This window comes from Pteropus vampyrus, unplaced genomic scaffold (genome assembly GCF_000151845.1).
Source record: "Pteropus vampyrus isolate Shadow unplaced genomic scaffold, Pvam_2.0 Scaffold1, whole genome shotgun sequence".
NCBI lineage: Eukaryota > Metazoa > Chordata > Mammalia > Chiroptera > Pteropodidae > Pteropus > Pteropus vampyrus.
In genome coordinates this window covers 29,789,906-29,808,613 of record NW_011888782.1, presented here as the reverse complement: position 1 = coordinate 29,808,613, position 18,708 = coordinate 29,789,906, and the positions used below count along the sequence as shown (strand labels likewise).

At 38.3% G+C, this 18,708-nt stretch overlaps 1 protein-coding gene and 2 pseudogenes across 2 annotated transcripts in view; 2 read left to right on the top strand and 1 right to left on the bottom strand.

The window, feature by feature from the left end:
* Positions 1-2,609: 2,609 nt before the first annotated feature.
* On the bottom strand, positions 2,610-2,728 carry LOC111736538 (annotated as a pseudogene).
* Positions 2,729-9,404: 6,676 nt separating this feature from the next.
* LOC111737149 lies at positions 9,405-9,523 on the top strand (annotated as a pseudogene).
* Positions 9,524-15,127: 5,604 nt separating this feature from the next.
* The window catches only part of GAP43 (growth associated protein 43), a 103,909-nt gene continuing 100,328 nt past the window's right edge, over positions 15,128-18,708 (top strand). Inside the window, exons 1-2 of one of the 2 annotated variants that reach the window (XM_011376397.1) lie at positions 15,241-15,262; positions 15,333-15,509. In XM_011376397.1, the coding sequence (XP_011374699.1) occupies positions 15,480-15,509 (30 nt within the window). In that variant the 5' untranslated portion in view covers positions 15,241-15,262; positions 15,333-15,479. Of the gene's footprint in view, positions 15,510-18,708 lie in introns of both variants that reach the window. The other variant, XM_011376316.1, reaches the window with a different exon arrangement.

The following is an 18,708-nucleotide window of genomic DNA, read 5'->3' as shown; positions in this document are numbered from 1 at the left end:
TAGAGGAAATGCATCTGGACCACAAAAAGCTTAGAAACTAAGAGTTAGCAGCATATGCTTAACAATCTAGTCTGTGTGGCTTTACCGAACCGACCAAAACACTGCCAATTTGTTTTGTTTTGTTTTCTGCCATCATAATGGATAGTTACTGAGCAATTGATTGTATCATTGTGCAGTTGGTTGGATTTGGTCATTAAGATGGATGAAATGATTGGACCAAGTGTTTCATGGTCTGGTGATCTTGATCACCTTAATGACCCAGTTGTATTGACTGTGCAGAAACCTGCCTGCCATGAATCCTCTCCATCTCCAATTGATATATTCTTATAATCCATATACTGTCCTTATGGCTGTTTCCACACTGTCTCTCTTTTTTTTTTTAAGTCTCGGAGAACTAAGGCACTGCTGAAGAAGGTCTAAAATTAACACAAACCAACAACGTAACTATATTAAGACACGCAAGTCTGTAAACATATTGTAGATAATGAATTCATGAACACCACCTACTAACTGAGATGCTGTTTTTAAAAAGCTGCAAGATAAACTTTTCCTATTGGAATTTATCAAATTAAGGTTTGTAGATCCTAACATGCTTTCTTCCATCCCCACCTCAATATAATTGTAAGTCAAACATTAAGTGTAAATTGGATTCTTGCAACTGCAGGGTGTGGTGCCCTGATCTCCTGCCTGCATTCGCTAGTGCAGCGAACCTACAGGCTTGGTCCTCTCCCTTCCTGAGCCGGTGCTGACTGAGGCTGGTGAAACCTTGAATTAAACCCTATCTTCTAGATCTGAGGCCTAAAAATTCGACTATGGCTGTTGGATTTTCTTTATGCCTTATAAGTATCCTTTGCTGCCCCCCTCACATCTCAGCCCTGGAATTCCAGGGTGAACTCTGAGTTCCCAGGTAGCCTGTGCCATAGTACTAACCCTAGTATTGGCCCTGGCCATATTATCTTATTTCTTGGTTTGAAAACAGTCGCCCAGAGACAGTAGTCTCTTCCCTGTGACCAGAGCCCCACTCCAACTGTAGTACATCTAGCCAGGGCCTGGACCCCACCTGGCACCTGTCAGCTCTCCACTCCAGGAACTGGAGCCTTGCCCAAACACAGCCTTCTGGCAGGGATTCTACAACATATGGGCACAAATCCCAGAATCATGACTGCCACCTGCCTGGTTCCCAAGGGCTCACCCACTGCTGTGCCCTGTCCTACCAGATTGGCCCTTATGCCCAAGATTGCTTGAACCATGCTTGAGCTTGTTCCATGATTCCCAGCTGGGCTTTGTCCCGCCCTTTCTTGGACTAATTCTATAGTCCATCTCCTTGGCTTTTGCTCCACTAGCTTGATGTTTCTGATATCTAACGTGATTCTCACATAAAACCCTCTCAAACCTCAACTTAGTAGAGAAAACATCAAACTGGAGAGTAGGAAACCAGAGTTTCTAGCATTGTCTCAAACACTAACTAGTCATTTTGACTTTCTCGGCTTTAGTTATCTGACCTACAAAATGAAGGTGTTAGAGCACATGATTCTGGAAGCTCTCTTAAGTTCTGATCTTCTTTAACTCCATGAAAAGGCTTAGAATTCAGAAATGTGAAGAAATTATAAAACGAATATGTACACAATTAGTGAGAAATGTTTCCATTAGAATGACTCCAGGTCAATATTACACATTTTGATTTGGTTCTATTTAGCATTATATTTATGATCTAGAAAAGGGAGTAAGCAGTGAAATTTGTAAATTATATTAAATTATATTAAACATTATTTATTAAACATTATTTATTATATGTTTATTTATTAGCACTGGTAAAGACAAAATATTAATATAAATGAACCTAAAGAGGTTAGAAAGATGAGCAGAAAAGTTGTAATTTTTTTGATTAAAAAATGCCAACAAATATATTAGGGGAGAAAAATTATTCAAAACAGATGCTATGAAGGTGAGAAAGACAGTAGAAACATTGTCCAAACTATCCAGAGACAAGTTTGGTAAAATTTTTGGATTAAGAAAGCAATGAAGTAATATAAGATAAAAACCAATATGGATTGGGAAACAGAGCAGTGATCAGATAGTCACGCCTAACTTTATCCTGTAAGGCAGACAGACAGGAGTTGGTTTTCAATCCTCTTTCCTTTACTTTTCTCCCACTATGGAGTTTAAAAAAAAAAAAAAAAAGCAAGATACTTACTTTTCCAATCTTCCTGCTAACCAGGTTTGATCATTCAACTCAGTTCTGTCCAATATGACAGAAAAATCTGTCCACAGGACAAATTTTATTAAAGGGACAGATATCAGTTATTAGTGCTGACTCTTCCCTCTTCACCCTCGTGGTACCTGGCTGGAAGTCTGCAGCGGCCATTTTACCACCAGAGCAACACATATAGGATTGAAAAACAAAACAAAAAAAACACAGTTAAAGGTAAGAGAGCAGAAGAAAGAATCTGGGTCCCTAATGATTTCCTTCACAGGAGGAATGAATGCAATCACCTACTGCCATTTTTCTTGTTATAGAATACAGAATGACTTTTTTTTTTTTTTTTGGTTGACCTCACAGATTGCAAGGACCTTGTCAGCTTACACTCCTTTATTTTTTTATTTTTTTACACCTACAGCACCTGGTCTTCCTAGGTGGTCTCCCATCCAAGTACTAACCAGGCCCGACCCTGCTTAGCTTCCAAGGTCAGACAGGATCGGGCTTGTTCAGGGTAGCACAGACGTAGACAGAATGATTTATTTTTTTAAGTCATCATTAATTGAGTTTAGTTAGTTAGTTATAGCTCTAGGACCTTCCTGATACATCCTTTTTGTCCCTGGTTTTGTATCAGCATACATATATATTCATTCTAAAAGCTTTTACTCAACAGTAGATAAAGCTCATACAAATGGCCGGATTTTGTCTATAGTACCATTTCTGGGGCAGGAGAATTGGATTTGGAAGATTTTTATTTCTGTTTTCAAAAATTAAAATGAAGAGAAAAAAGTTTATCCAACAAAGTAAAAATTTAATATCGGTGGACCCATCTAGAATTGAATATTAAAATTCTGGTTTGAGAATCTATATGAAAAAGTATTGATCCCAAAAAGCCAGTATCAATTCATCAAGAATAAATCATGCCAGTTTCCACATTTTTTCCTATGATTAAAATATAAAATATTAAATAAGGGCAAGTTACTCATTCAGTGAAAATATACCGAGTTACCTAGCATTTGCTGGGCCATGTAGTAAAAACTGGAGATGCAAGAATAAATAATATCCAATTCTTTTCTTTAAGAAATATGTTAGTTTCTTAGTTTCCATATAATGATGGTAATAGGCAGGTGAATAATTACTAGCAATGACGTTTGATAAGTGCTTGACAGGGGCCTATATGAGGAAGAAGAGTAACATAAGAAATGGCGGCATGAGGAGTATGGTCATGATTTATAGAAGAGAGTTTATTTTAGCTGTTACTTGGAAGAATGAGAATTTCATCACTAAACAATGGGGAAAATTATTCTATGAATTGAAGTCAGTATGGGTAAAGACAGAGATAATTAAGGCATAGACTTCTTTGGAAAATGCAGTGAATAAGGTGTGTAGTGATGTGATTGGCTGTACGATGTCAAGGCATTTGGACTTTTTCCTTCAGTTAACTGGGAGTTACTGTGGGATGTTAAGTAGAAGAGGTCCATGTTCTGGAAGGGTTGTTCTAGAAAGATGACTCTGGCTGTGGATAGAGGATAATTAAAGAAGTGTGAGACTACAGGCAGGGAAATGATTACAAAGCTATCTCACACACACACTGAGACAAGAAATGAGAACCTAAAGTATTGACATCTAGAGGGTTTCACGATTTACTGACTGTGGGTAAGGAGGAAGATAGAGGTTTCTAGCACATTTTTGGCCTGGTCAAATGAATGAGTGGCTGTGCTCCAAGCCAGAACAGGGATTATTGGAGGAGGTAGATATTTTGGTGAGAGGATACAGGGGGAAGATAAGATGTTCATTTTGGGAGAATGAATCATACATATTGAGATCTGTATTTGAAACAGGATTCCCACAAGGTCTAGGCTGAAAATATAGAATTGAGAGTCATACGAGATGATGTGGTGGTGGTGGAAGGTGTAGGCAGTGCTGAGAAGGCCCAGGCGAGTGCTGACTGAGGAAGAGAAATCTGACAAGAAGAGAGAAGGCATCCAGAGATGGAGAAGGAAAATCAGGAGAATGAAATATCATTGAAACAAAGATAAAAGGAAATTAAAAAAAAAAAAAAGAGTAGTTAGTCATGAAGCTGCAGAGAAGCCTTATATAAGGTAAGAAATAAAAAAAGTGTGTGTGTGTGTGTGTGAGAGAGAGAGAGAAAGAGAGAGAGAGAGAGAGAGAGAGACAGAGAGAGAGAGAGAGAGACAGAGAAGAGAGCGAGCACTTACTCTGGCAACTATGAGGTTTCTGGTGATCTAGTTAAAGCCAATGGATTGGTGAACACAAAAGGCAAATTGCCAAGACCAGAGAATCAAAGAAGAGGTAAAGAAATGAAGATGGTAGGCAGAGAGACATAAGATGCAGAGATAAGACTGAAGGAGAATGTTTTATTTATGAAGAAGTAAAGGAAGCTAGAGTCTTTCAACAGATGAGGCTAAAGATTCAGTTGAGAGGAAGACAGTGATGATATAAGAGAAGAAATGGAAGGATCAAGGTCTCCGAGGAAATTCAAAAAGATATTTATACTAAATGTGCAGGAGAAAATTCCACCTCCACTCTGCCAGGTCTAGTCCAATAAGTCTGAAGGTGGCAAAGCATCAAATCAGTGAAGCCCCTGCCTGCATGCATCTACTTTCTAAGTGAGAACAAGGTCATGGTTATTGGTCATGCTGAGAATAAAAGGGGGAAAATGGAATGGTAAGCCTAAGGAAAGTGGGAAATAAAATGAAACACGCAATATTTCAAATGGGAAAAAAGGCAGAGTAGAAGAAGATGTTCAGGCACTGCCTATATGCTATGTTCATATGCTAGGAGGGTAGAGGTAGAAGAAGAGGCAGATTGAAAAAGCAAAAGAAAGGAGGCATAACTGATGAATCGTGGAAAGAGTGATCAGCTTTTCATAGGAGGAGTGTAACCTTTTTCTCCGCTATGAGAAAAAAAAAAGTGAGAGTTTCTGGACTTCAGTTATGTGCTTTATAAATAATTTCTTGAGAATCTTATGGACAAGGTGGAGAAATTTGGACTAGATACAAAGGCAATTCAGTAGGCAAATATCTCATTGAATCAATGCTGATTAATGATTTGATGCTGTGTGAAGGAAGGATTCTATTTGCATGGCTAAGGATTCTGTCCTTGGTCCTGTCCTCTCAGACATTTTTTTTGAAAAATTCAATGCCTTGAATAAAGATATATAAAGCTTGCTCATCAAATGTGTGGATGACATGAAGCCAGAGGGATAAAGATGACAGAAATGTAGAATGACAGAATTAGGATCTAAAGAGTTATTGACAGGGTGAAATGATTGGTTGAATCTAACAAGAAGAAAATAAATAAGAATACATATACAATATTTTACCCAGATGAAAAATAAAACAAAAATTAATAGAAATAGATGACTTCAGAAAGATGTAGAAGGTACTTAGTTTAGCAGGATCACACATGAACAGATGTTTCAAAATTTTAGTTGGGTAAATAAGTGGTATGCTAGACATGGCTGTATGAAATTTTGCACACTAATTGTTAAATTTTCAGTTGTTAAACAAGGCCATTATTAAAAATTAAATGATATAAACTTAAAAGTAAATAAATTATATTAAAAACAAAGGCAATAAATACTCAAAACATATCACTTCTTATTTTTCATTTTTTGTATTTTATACTCTTGGGATCTTTTCTTTTATGTTTATTATATCTATTTGGTGGAAATGCTATATAGTGCTGTTTCGCTGTGCACCTCTTCCTTGCTTTGCATTCAGTGATACATTCGCAGCTTGAAAAAGGCCATGGTGGGAGTATTTACACCAGGGAAATTGGCAAATGCTACAAATAATTTCTCCCCTCCAGCCCCTGAAGAGACAGGTGTTAAATACTTACCAGCACACAACTGAATCGGTTCACAATTATTGGTATGGTGGTGAAATACACACATACATACAGCTCTTACAGTTCTGTGATGTATTGATACTTAACATCTAAAATTTTGGCAGTGGCTTATTCCTTTTTCACCTCAAGTATAATTATTGGTAAGGGAATGTTAAATTTGAAGGAATGTAGATAAACTAGTGTATTGAAAGGAAATAGAATAACTAGAATTAAAGGACTCAAAATCTTGTTGAATAAAGAATAACTCAAGAGATGTGTCATGTGCAGAACACTCAGGGAGGATGGATGAGTTGTATTTAAACACTTGCTGAAATAATCAGTGGAAGAGATATTTTTCTTGGTGGCCTGAAGGCATACAGACAGGTGGGTGGGCCTTATAGGGAGACAAATATCGATTTCTATAGGAAAGAATATCCCAACAGCTGTCAAAAGTTAAAAATGAAAAGCTTTCTTTCAAGGACAAGATATTTGGTAACGTCAAATGGGGAGCTGGGTCAGATGATGACCTTGTAGGTGTCATCCAACCTCCTGGAATCTTTGAAGTTCAGAGGCATGCATTGCAAATGTTGAGGACACACAGGGCCCAAATGACTGGAAGCATGCAGGGTCCAATTTCTGTGAGGCTGGTTATTTGAAGATTTAAGAGGAAGCTCATATCCTCATTGTCCTTCGGACCACTAAACACACGCACTCTGTTGAAGGCCTTGAAGATGACAATTTTCTAATGCGAGGGAGAGAGACTTCTAATATATCAGATATTAGGAATGTGGATGACAAAATCTTAATGAGAGACTCCCTCAACTTAAAAAATAAAGTAAACAAAACTTTGGAGTCATTAGTGGCAAAAAAGATAGACAAGATGACATTTTGGAGCTCCAATTTCAATAATTCTAACCTCTCAATGCTGTACACTATAAAGAAATTGATTAAAAACATATAAACTAATAAAAATATAATATTACTTTCTAGTATTCAAATTTATATGTGGATTAGAGAGACTATGGTGTAGACTGATGTCCGGTGGAATTGTAGGTAGCTTGGGAAAATTGTGACACTAATTTTTTCTGGATATTCAGAGAGAGGTATGTTAGTCAACAAAGAATCTTGAGAGTCTGAATAGTGGTGAAAGTTTTTGTTGAATTTTAGAGAAGCTTGGGATTTTAAGATGAAGGAAAGAAGAGAGAACCTGGAAGTAGAAAACTAAATAATCAGAGCAAATTTGGAGGATCTTATAGATACTAGAGGGGATTTAAAAAAAGATTAGATGAGTTTTATTGAGAATAAGTATATATTCCAGAGTCTTAAGACAGAGAATGGAGAAGTTTGTTTAAGAAAATTCTGTGGACAGAATGCATTAGATACCCTAGGTGTGTTTTGATGGCTTCACTGTGAAAAACTTTAATGTAAAGAAGAATAGACTTGGATTTCAGGCAGAAAAGGACCAAGGCTAAGTATACAAGCGCAGTTCTAGACTTGATGGAATCATGATGGAGTGAGGACAAGGAACAAGGGGAAAAATAAGCCAAAGGATCAGATGACAGGAAGAGCTGCCCTCTTAAAATAAGTGTTGAAATCAATAATGTTTAAGTGAAATCTATCAATACTTCAAGCCAAGGTGAGCCAATTAAGTATTAAGAGGCTATATATCTGAAATTTCTTTTAGTATTCAACTCTGAATTGTGTAGCATACAAAACCTCCCAACACTGCCCCAGTCTATAGAAAATAGTTAAAATGGTATCATAAGACATGAAAGATGATAAAAGGTGATGAGTTTAGGGAAATCGTCTTTGAAGAAGGACACCGCCCTGATTCTCCAGGTGATGGCAATTAGCATTTAATGGAATCCAAGTGGGAGCTTCATGTTTGGAGCCCACTAGGAAGGCTGTGTTTTGTCATTTCTCCAAGCCATGTGCATTCCAGAAGGAAGTTTATAATAATGAATTCAATATATAGAATGGAAATGGTGAGAAACATAGCTACGTCTGTGTAGAACAAAACAACAATTGCAGATTGAAACAATTGGGGATCCTGAAAGTCAATGTTTAAAATTAGTTCAAAGAGCTTTCCTCCCATTCATTTCTCCTTCTTTCCTCCTTTTCTCTCTTCTCTCCCTTTCTCCCACTCAACAATTGTTAAAGACTTAATGGCTCTGAACTCAATACTAAAAGCCAGAAGCAAATTCACCAGGAGACTAACTCAGCTTAAGCATAAGGGCTCCTTGCTTGCATGACCATATGCCATATATTTGTAAATTTGTATAACATTTGAAATAGTAAGATATTTTAATAGCAATCCATTAAGACTCCTATCTCTTTCCATGCAAAACTTCCCCTCTGCAATACTTCCCCTCCTGTTAGGTAGTGTTGAATAGCTATAGGGAGTTTTGGGAACCAACTAAGATGAGGTTATATTGGTGTTACAGTTAGACTGGGTTTATGGAATATATCTATGTTGCTCCTAGGTTCTTTTGCATAGAGTTAAGGCATCCGTGGCCTCGGGGCATACAGTGTGCCAACTCACCAGGCAGGGCAACCTGAAGTGCAAGACAGAAGGTTAAATGACAATATAAACATTGCCTGGCCTATATAATGTGGCACCTGAGTCATGTGGTAAAGATGAGAAACAAGGTTTGAAATATATGAAGCCAGAAGCTAGTCTGAAATTCTTCTAATCATCGGCTCTGTAAAATTTTAAGTAGGAGATTCAGTTCTCATGAAAGCCTGACCAAAACCAAAATTATTTTCTGTCGAGAATAAATTTTAAAATGCCACATAATTCAGATAAATATATAACACATACTTTCTCATTTCATAGCAATTGTTTAAAAATACATCTGTAAGTGAAGTCTCATGTTTTAAGCCTCCCAAATATCAATAATAAAAACAAATCCAGTCAACTGTGTTAGAGGAAAGACTAGATTACATTTTTTTCATTCTCCTTTAGAATGTTATATTACATAGTCATTGTCATACAAAGAGATGATCAAAGAACATGGAGCCAAAAATATATACATGTGTATATATATATGAGTTATAGAAATGTGTCCGGCAGTTTTAAAAATATTATTTAAATATTATATTTATTTTTATGAATTTTATGATATATATTAATTTTTGTGGTATGTATCATTTTCAAAAATATATAACTTGTGGTTTCTTATTCCAAATAAATATTCATTTTCATACTTGTATTTTTTTCTTAAAGATGGCTCCCTCAAATTATATCAACTTTAGGTTCCATAAAACCTATATATGTCCCTGATAGAAATATCAGAGACAAACAAACAAACAAAAAAACTAAGACATGGTGCTTGACATTTAGAAATGTGCCTTCCACTACAGCCATTCCACCTTGAACAAGCCCGATCCCGTCTGATCTCGGAAGCTAAGCAGGGTTGGGCCTGGTTAGAACTTGGATGGGAGACCACCTAGGAAGACCAGGTGCTGTAGGTGTTAAAAAAAAAAAAAAGTCATAGAAATGTGCTTTTCAGGGAGAAAACTGACTGGTAACCAAAATGTTACAAATGTGCATTTCAGGGAGAAAACTGACTGGTAACCAAAATGTTACAATACTTCAGAGAGAATAGAAAAGAATATGTGAAATTTCTGTGGTTCCTTTGATAACCAAATTAAATGAAATGCTCTAATTTCAGACTCTGATGATGTGTTGATGGTGGAGGATTGTGTAATCTGATGAAATTTTCCACATCATCTGCTTAACACACTCAGTAAGCCACTGAGACTTGTTCACTCAAGCCATCACAAACTTTCTTGAGAGCCGATGGCAAGTTGAGTCTTAGCATCTGGGCTGCATGCTTTTCATTTTCTCTTGCTGAGCCACAAACACATGGTTCTCTCCATGAGATTTCCTTGTTCTGGGATATTGGCTACCCAGAGATTCAGATGGTCTCCAGGGTGTGCTGGAAGGAGAAATTCTGAGGTGATTTGAGGCAGGTCTGGAAAGACGGGCAGAGATTTAGAAGGTCTTAAAAATCATCCAGGTTCTGACTTCAGGCTCTTGTCTGCCTGCGGGAAGCAGGATGAATTCTGGCAGTAAGGCCATACTGAAATACTATCAGCCTAATTAATATGGTGACATCACACTATAGAGGCTCGCCTTTCGCTAAAACCAGATGCAGCCATGTCTGCTTGGAAGACTTTGGCAGGCTCAGATAACTTCTGAGTCTTCTCTCTTACAACCTGATCTTGTGTTGCATTTGAACATGTCAGTGCTTTCACAGAATGGACACTTTCAGAACTAACTCATCACCTTCCTCACAATACCAGGTCCCTTTCTGGACCTCCTTACATTTGAGTTTTGTATTCTCATTTTCTAAGCTTCCCAGGTCCAATCTCTAAATCATTTTTAGTTCTTTTATTTTTCTCTTTCTCTTAGATATTCTTCTGTGAGGTAAATGAGACAAAATGTGTAAAGCATAAAATATGTGATAACTGGAACATGCTAGGCACTCAACAAGTGACAGTCCACTTTCTCTTCCACCCTCCCTTCCTGATTATGACATTAGGAGAATTCCGTGTTCCTCTCACTGGGCTCCATTGTATCCTTCTCTCCATTCCGTACTATACAACACCACCACAGGCATTCTCTAAAATGTTCCTCTTCACGAACCTCATGTCTAATCCCCTGTAGTGGGTTGACTTGTGTTCCTCAAAAAGCTGAATCCAAGTCCTAATTCCCAATACCTGTTGAACATGACCTTACTTGGGAAAAAGATCTTTGTAGATGCAATCCTTAAGTTAAGGATCTGGAGATGAGATCATTTTGGATTTAGAGTGGGCCGTAGATTCAGTGACAGAGGTCCTTATAACAAGAGAGGAAGAACATCTGAAGATGGAGGCCTAGATTGGAGTGATGCATCTTCAAATCAAGCAATGGCAAGAATTATTCGCAGACTCTAGAAGCTAGGAGAAAGGTATGGAATGGATTTTCCTTCAGAGCCTCCAAAAAGAAATAATCCTGCCACCACTTTGCATTCGAATTTACAGAAATATGAGAGAATAAATTTTTGCTGTTTTAAGCCTTCGAGTTTGTGGGAATTTCTTACAGCAGTGCTAGAACTTTAAAACGCCCTCTTAGCCTGACCCTTAACGTCCTTTTTGAATCCAAGTGTGTAGCCCACCTTTCCCAGGTTCTCTTTTACTACTTTCCTTTACAACTTTTCTCTTCTACGTATGGAGAGTCCCTTGATCATGCAGTGATTAATTGTGCATTTTGCCTTTTGTAATGTGACGCCTTTTTTCTTTCTAAAACTCATTTTGTCTTCTCTACTCGTTCAAATTCTAATCATGAAATGAAAGACCTATCCTAGCCCACAGTGATTTCTTTACTATTCTGAATTCTTAACACACATTTAACATTGAATCCTGTTTTGTTCAAATAGCATTTGTTTTTCTCTTCATATATGTATCTCCTTAAGAGAAGGATGTTTTAGCATCATAGAAAATGTTGAATAAATAAATGAAGTCAGAAAGTACTGATAGAGAATGTGGCTGAATTGTGTATGCCCCAAAATCATATATTGCAGACCTAAATCCCAGTCCCTCGGAATGTGACTGTATTTGGAGATAGGGCCTTTAAAAAGATAATTAAGGTTAAACGAGGTCATAGAGATGGCTCTAATCCAATCAGACTGATGACCCTTAATAAGAGGATATTGGGACACAAAGAGACACGGGTGCACATGCACAGAGAGACCACCATGTGAAAGGGCAGTGAGAGGGCGGCTGTCAGCAAGCCAAGGAGAGAGGCCTGGAATAGACCCTTCCCTTACAACCCTCAGAGGAAACGAACCCTGCCAGCACCTCGATCTTGGTCTTCTAGCCTCCAAAACTGTGAGAAGATAAGCTTCTTTTGTTTAAGCCACACAGTCTGTGGTATTTTGTTACGGCAGCCCTAGCACACTAAGGCAGCGGATAAAAGGCTAAGTCTGAAAAATAAACTGCTAGAAGGGCAAGTAAAAAGACAAATTTATTTTGTACCTGAATTTATGTCATCCCTCTCAAGTCCCAGTCATAAAATAGCAGACTGTCTGACAGAGCCCTTAGTAAAGCTCACTGACTTTTGAGTTTATTACGAAAACAATATCACTTTTGTATGAAATTCAAAGAGATATACGAATACAACTGCAACTTGGCCTTCACCACTCTTCACCTTCTTCTGGAATAATGTTATTGCCTAACCTATAGTCAGGAAGTTACCTGACAGTCTCATGAGTTAATCTGCTAATTTAAAATTACACAAGGTTTAATTAGAGGATTTTAAGCCTAGGCATTTTCTAGGATTGACTAAAGGGTATACTACGGATTAGTGGATCTATGGAACAGTTGGCTGGAATCAAAATAACACTGGTTATTTTAATTTTATGTATATTTTTTGTCAAGGTCATATCAGTGTATGCTTTTCTCATCTTCATTCCTTTGCCATCCCGTAGCTGCTTCTGCTTAAAGGAAAAAAAAAAAAAAATTCATCTGGCTTATTACACTATTAAAATTAAATTTGGAATCTTGAGTTTCCTTTCGGGGAATCACTTTTAGAGGATCATTGACAGAATGTAGTGTGTCCAGAGACCCACTACATAATAAACAACAAGAAATAGTCTAAAAAGTTATTTGAGAAATTCACTTAAAAATGTCACTTAAAAATGGGGAGGATTCTATCCAGTGAGGCACCTGAGGGTGTTTGAGGTAGCTTGTGTTTGGTAAGAAATATATGGAGGGCTCACTACTGGATGAGGATATCAGCTTGTTCTCCATGGTTCTTGAGGTAAGGAGCTGAGTCTAATAAGTGTGCCTTTCAGAATGCTAATTTCATTTCACCACAAAAACTTTTGCTACACGGTTTAATTTCCTAAAGATCAGAAGTAATGAGGTGTAGAGACCCATTGAGTGGCAACGTATTTTAGTGGCTAACAGGGTTTTGGAGTTGTAGCTTTACCTCTTATTAGTTGTGTGACCTAGTCTAGGTACTTAACTTACTTTGCTTCAGTATCTCCATCAAAATGAGATTAATGATTGCTCCTACCTCATTCTGAGTATTAGATGAAACAATTTGTGTAAGCTGCTGAGGAAACTGATACTAAGAGGGGTGGTTTAACATATTTAGTCACAAATTTCAGCTGAGCCTATGTCTAGTTTTGAGCTCTAGACTCTGATTTCATTATGCCACTTGGTTTCCAAGTTTTCTTCCAATATCTAAAAGGGAAAAGGAGCTATAAATGCGGAGTCTGAGGGAAGTGCATTGAAAGAGAAAGCAGTTGGCCTCTTTCTATGGCCAACTGTGTAGACTTACATTAGGCCACATAGTTGACAAAATGATTTTATCTATGAGTCTGTTTAAGCACCAAAAGAAGCAATTTCTTCTCCCATGCCCCAGTTCTCACCCTTCTGCTTCCTTCCTTTATCACTCTCCAGCCTCTACCAGGGGGACCCTAATGTACAACTGGAATGTCTCTGATGAAGCCATTTCTTACCTATTCTTTGCCCTCCTCTAGCATTTAAAACCATAGAAGGCTGTTTTTGAAAACTTGGCTCTGACCAGGCTCATTACATTAAAAAATATTAAACTAAGAACATAAGAACTAAGAACTAAGAACTCTGTATTTTAGTCATAAAATATGAAAACTAAGAAACAAATTAAGTGGAATAAAAGACCAAGTAAGGCTGGATCTGAAGCAGGTCATGCTCAGGAAGACCTGTGGGGATAATTTATAACCATTACTCCCTGGATATCTCTCTGAGATAGTCCATTCTGAGATGAGTATACCTTGAATTGTGTAAAAGGGTATGAAGCACATATTAAGCTCTGGGATCCTGATAATATATATGATAATAAGCTGTCTGGTTGACACCTATATTAACTAGGCTCATATCTAGAAAGAACTTAAAATAATATGAGTTGTTTAATTGAGGGTGCTTATCATCATTAATAAACAACAAGAAATAGTCTAAAAAGTTATTTGAGAAATTCACTTAAAAATGTCACCAAAATTTCAGAAAATTACAGTTTCTGAGGTAAACCTACTATGTATTGAGAATGGCTCTGCTGTGCTTTACATACTATATATTATTTGGTCCTCACCAATAATAGGTCAGTGTGATTATTGTTCCCATTTCACAGATTAGAAAATTAGGTCCAAAGAGGTTCGGTAACATTCCCCAAATCACACAGTACTATATATCTAAAAATTACGGTTTACGTTTGTTTCAAAGTCAGATTTTTCTCTGTACAAATTATATAAGACCTTAGAAGGAATTGGAGAAGTAAACTTTTCTTCTCATTAACAGATAAGTTTACTTTTATTCTTCTTGCCCTAACTGTTAATATCATTTCGGGCACCATTAACATTATACAGCTATTCAAATATGGTCAGCTCTTTCAGTAAAGTTAGAGGGATAAAAACATTTTCAAATAGGTGTATGTGCATTATGCAAGCAAAACTACCATGTGATTTTAATTACGGATGCTAATTAGTTATTATTTCCAAACTCAAGTGCTTAAAATGTTTAAAATGCAATATATTCATGTAGATTTTTTTAGGATATTGGCATATATATGAGATATGTTTGTGCATATCTAACCTTATATGTATGCATTTATTTTAGGTTATATGAATACTGAGTACAGTATCTAAACAATGTATGATATTTACATGTTATTTCATTTTTCGAGAGAACCTAGCCTTCACAATTATCAACTGTGCATAAAATCTAAATAGCAGATATAACATGTTGTATAGGTCTGACTTCACAATCGGAATAGCTGTTCTTTGCTTTTATGATATTGGGAAAAGGAAAGAGTTAGTAAAGAAATACAAGCATTCCTCAAGCCCCTCTTCCGTAAAACACATTCCACCCAGTCTGCTGAACAGGCTGGAATCTTTCTCTGCCCCCACCCCACAACCCTCTCAATGCAGCGGGAAAGTCGGTGGGTAATTGGGTCCAGATTGGAGATGCTTAAATATTCATGAGGCTGGCAGGGGACTGGGAGGGGGCGACTGTCTAGAATGGGGGTGGGGGCTGGGGAAAGTGATTAGTCATTGAAAGCTAGTGAATAATTCTGAGAAAGAGACGCAGAGACAGCGAAGAAAAAGAGAGTAGGTGGGGGGGGGAGAGGAGAGGGAGAGGGAGAGAGAGAGAGAGAGAGAGAGAGAGAGAGAGAGAGAGAGAGAGAGAGCGCGAGCATGTGCGATGAGCAATAGCTGTGGACCTTACAGTTGCTGCTAACTGCCCTGGTGTGTGTGAGGGAGAGAGAGAGAGGGAGGGAGAGAGCGCGCGCTAGCGCGAGAGAGCGAGTGAGCAAGCGAGCAGAAAAGAGGTGGAGAGGGGGGGAATAAGAAAGAGAGAGGAGGAAAGGAGAGAAGGCAGGAAGAAGGCAAGGGACGTTACAACCATGCTGTGCTGTATGAGAAGAACCAAACAGGTAGAGCTAAAGATTTTTACTTCTTGCTGTTGTGAAATTACCAGAGTAGAGTAAAGGCAGAAAAAAATATTTTAACTGCTTCTGCTCTGGCTATGGTGCTCGCGTTTCCTTAGCATATGGTAACTGATGGTTGCATCCCAGCTTTTATTCTCTTCTCTCTCTCATGCTGTTTTTGGAATGCTGCTATTAATTAGGATGAGGTTAAAACAAATACGCCTGTTTGGCTAGAAATAAGAAAGATTTTTTTTTTTTTTTTTTGGCTATTAGTAAATGTTCAGCATTTCAGATCTCTGATTTTGCGGGTGTAGATGTAGAAAGGGGTGTGAGTGGGGGGTGGGATAAGGGCTCTACCTACAAGATGGGGAGGCAACCCTTTATATTATTTGCAAAAAGCAGGGTTGAAGGATTAATATTCAGTAGTGAGTATTGCTTGTTCTGTTGTACAGTTTTCTCACATGTGCTGCGGAAGAAGCCTTATTTCCTACATGCCTGAGCCTCAAATGGGCGCAGGTATTAATGGAAGAACATGTGGAGGTTTCATTTATTTATTTATTTATTTTTCTATGAATGAATGAAACTGTGATTTGGAAGATTTTTTTTCCCCCGCAAAAAGAATCTAAAGACAACTGGGGCCGGGGAAAATTGGCGGTGTGGAAGGGGAAAACCCCCGTAGCCGATTGTGCACCAGCTGGTCAGAGAAGAGGGCGGACCACGCCCCTAGGAGCTTTGAGCTCCGCTGAGAAAGACGAGCCGAGTATTACCTGTTGGAGATTAGATCTTTTCTCCCCTTCCCTTGCATCTTTCCTGGGATTGTCAGTGCCCAGAGACGGGCTAACATTCTGGATAATAACCATGGTGACTCATTTTCATCAGGAAGACGGACACATACATGATTAGCAAGAATCCGTGTCCCCTCCCTCCCTCCCCCACTGCCCAGGTTTTTCTTCCATTTCAAATTGCTCACTTATTTCTTGAAAGACATTTTAGAAACTTGATTAGGGCGAGGGTGGGAAGAAATGATGAGTGTGGTATTCTGCAGGAACCCACAGTGCCGTGGCATTCGCCAAATGAAGCTTTCAAACATTCGTTGGAACACGTTTGGTGATTTTGGCGAAGGATAAGGAGAAAAATGGGTGTGGGATATGGGTGAGTGTGTGCTTGTGAGTGCGTGTGTGTGTGCGTGTGTGTGTGTAGGTGTGCGTACCCACCGGAAGGGAGGCAGTCTTGGTCAAAGAAGCCCTTTACAGATTGATTGCCTTAGGGGTGGGGTGCAAGAGATAGGAATTGGGCATTATTCCTGTGCAGGTATTGGATATTGGACAATTTGTAATACACTGGCTGAATCCAAAGGGGGTGGAGGTGGGGAGTGGAGAAGAAACAGCCTGCCAGCTTTGCACATTTAGCCAGCGCCCTGAAAGGAGGGGTGGGGAATGAGGATGAAGAAGAAGGAAGAGAAAGGGGGAAACTGAAAGAGAATATCAGAGTACTGGGTAGAGAGAGTGGAGAAGGTAGCATAACATAGGATAGATAGATAGGTAGGTAGGTAGGTAGATAGATAGATAGATAGATAGATAGATAGATAGATAGATAGGTAAATAGATAGGCGGGTAGATAGGTATATAAGTAGATGATAGATAGATATAGATAGATAAATAAGTAGCAGGTACCTGGGGTTTTGTGTGTGGTTTGTGTGGGGGTGTTTGAGGAAGAGCATGAAAGTCTTACATGTCACACTTTCCTAAACTGCTCTACGGTTCTAGAGATTGATGCTTCCATTGGCTCATTTTTCAAACCAGGACACTTCCTCTCCTTGTCTTCCTTCATTCTAATACATAAATGTAATAGATACAGGTGGCCAAGTTAAGCACACTGTCAAGGAAACGTCCTGTGATTGCCCCACTGGTGAGCTGGGGAAATAAAATTTAGGAAGGTGGAGCCCTAAGGAAGCCAGTACTATTCATTAAAAAAGCTTTAATTTTGGAGACAAATATGCCAGTTTACAACTTTTTGTCACTCTATGTATACACATACAAGTATACACACACACCCTTCGACAAAGGAAACCAGGCATGATTTTTAGAAAGAGAATTTGTGCTAACGGAATTCCCTGCCCCAAAATGTGACAGCTGCCTCCACCAGGGTTCTATCTCAGTGACAGCCCCAAGTGTTCAATGGGATGTGCAAACTGATGAAGCTTAAATCATGTATTTAAGGATCTGTAGAAATTTGTATGTAAATATATATAGCATCTGCGCACTCCATGTACAATAGTCATGCATGCCTGCCTGTGTTTTAGCATAATTTATATTCAAGAGAGAAAATAAAAGGTATAGAAATTGTCCTGTTTTGCCCATGAGTTTTATAGATGCGTGTTTTTGTGTGAAATGGTCGTGTTCCTTATTTGCATAAGTCAGTATTTAGGATAGCAGTAAATCAGGCTGAAGGAAATGGTATATTTAGGGTGTGGGCTCCACACTATACTGGTTGGCTTATATATAGCATGAGTACTTAAGTCTCACACAGATTTCCTGCTTATGGGTGGAATGATCCTATATCGTTCATGGCAGAAGCCAAATGAGTTTATCTTTGTTTTGGCATCTATTTATCATTCTAGTCCTTAACGGGAAATAAAACAAGGGCAAAATCCTGCAAAGGTCTAGACTCTGCCACACCCATGAAATCCAGCAGAAACGTGGGAGGGGGCTGGAGAGATTGCACTTCCTTCCTCATCCACTTGAGCAGCTTAAAGAAGCAATCTTGGATTTCAGAGTTGTAATACATTGCCAATGGAGGAGAAAAAAGCATAAATGACCTTTATTGGCCATTAATTACCTACCACTATAGATTATCATAGCAGGAAGAAGAGAATGGGAGTGGGGTGGAGATGAGATGATAAAGAAACGAGCAAAGCAGGAATAAAATAAAAGAATCCCTGAGATTTTATTGGTTTATGATTTTCAAATATCTTGGGGCTAACTTTAAATAGCTTAATTACCATGCGTACTGCCGATGATGAAAAACTTGCAAGATAGGATCTGCGTCCACAAAGCAAGAAAAACTGTGAAGTATTTCCTTTGTTTAAAAATAAGGACTTCAATTTGTAATTGAAGTGTAAAGAATACTAGTGCAAGCAAGTAGCCCCTCTGTCTCCCACCCTTCAAAGCCACAAACATCTGCCTTTTTCCTCATACAATAATTC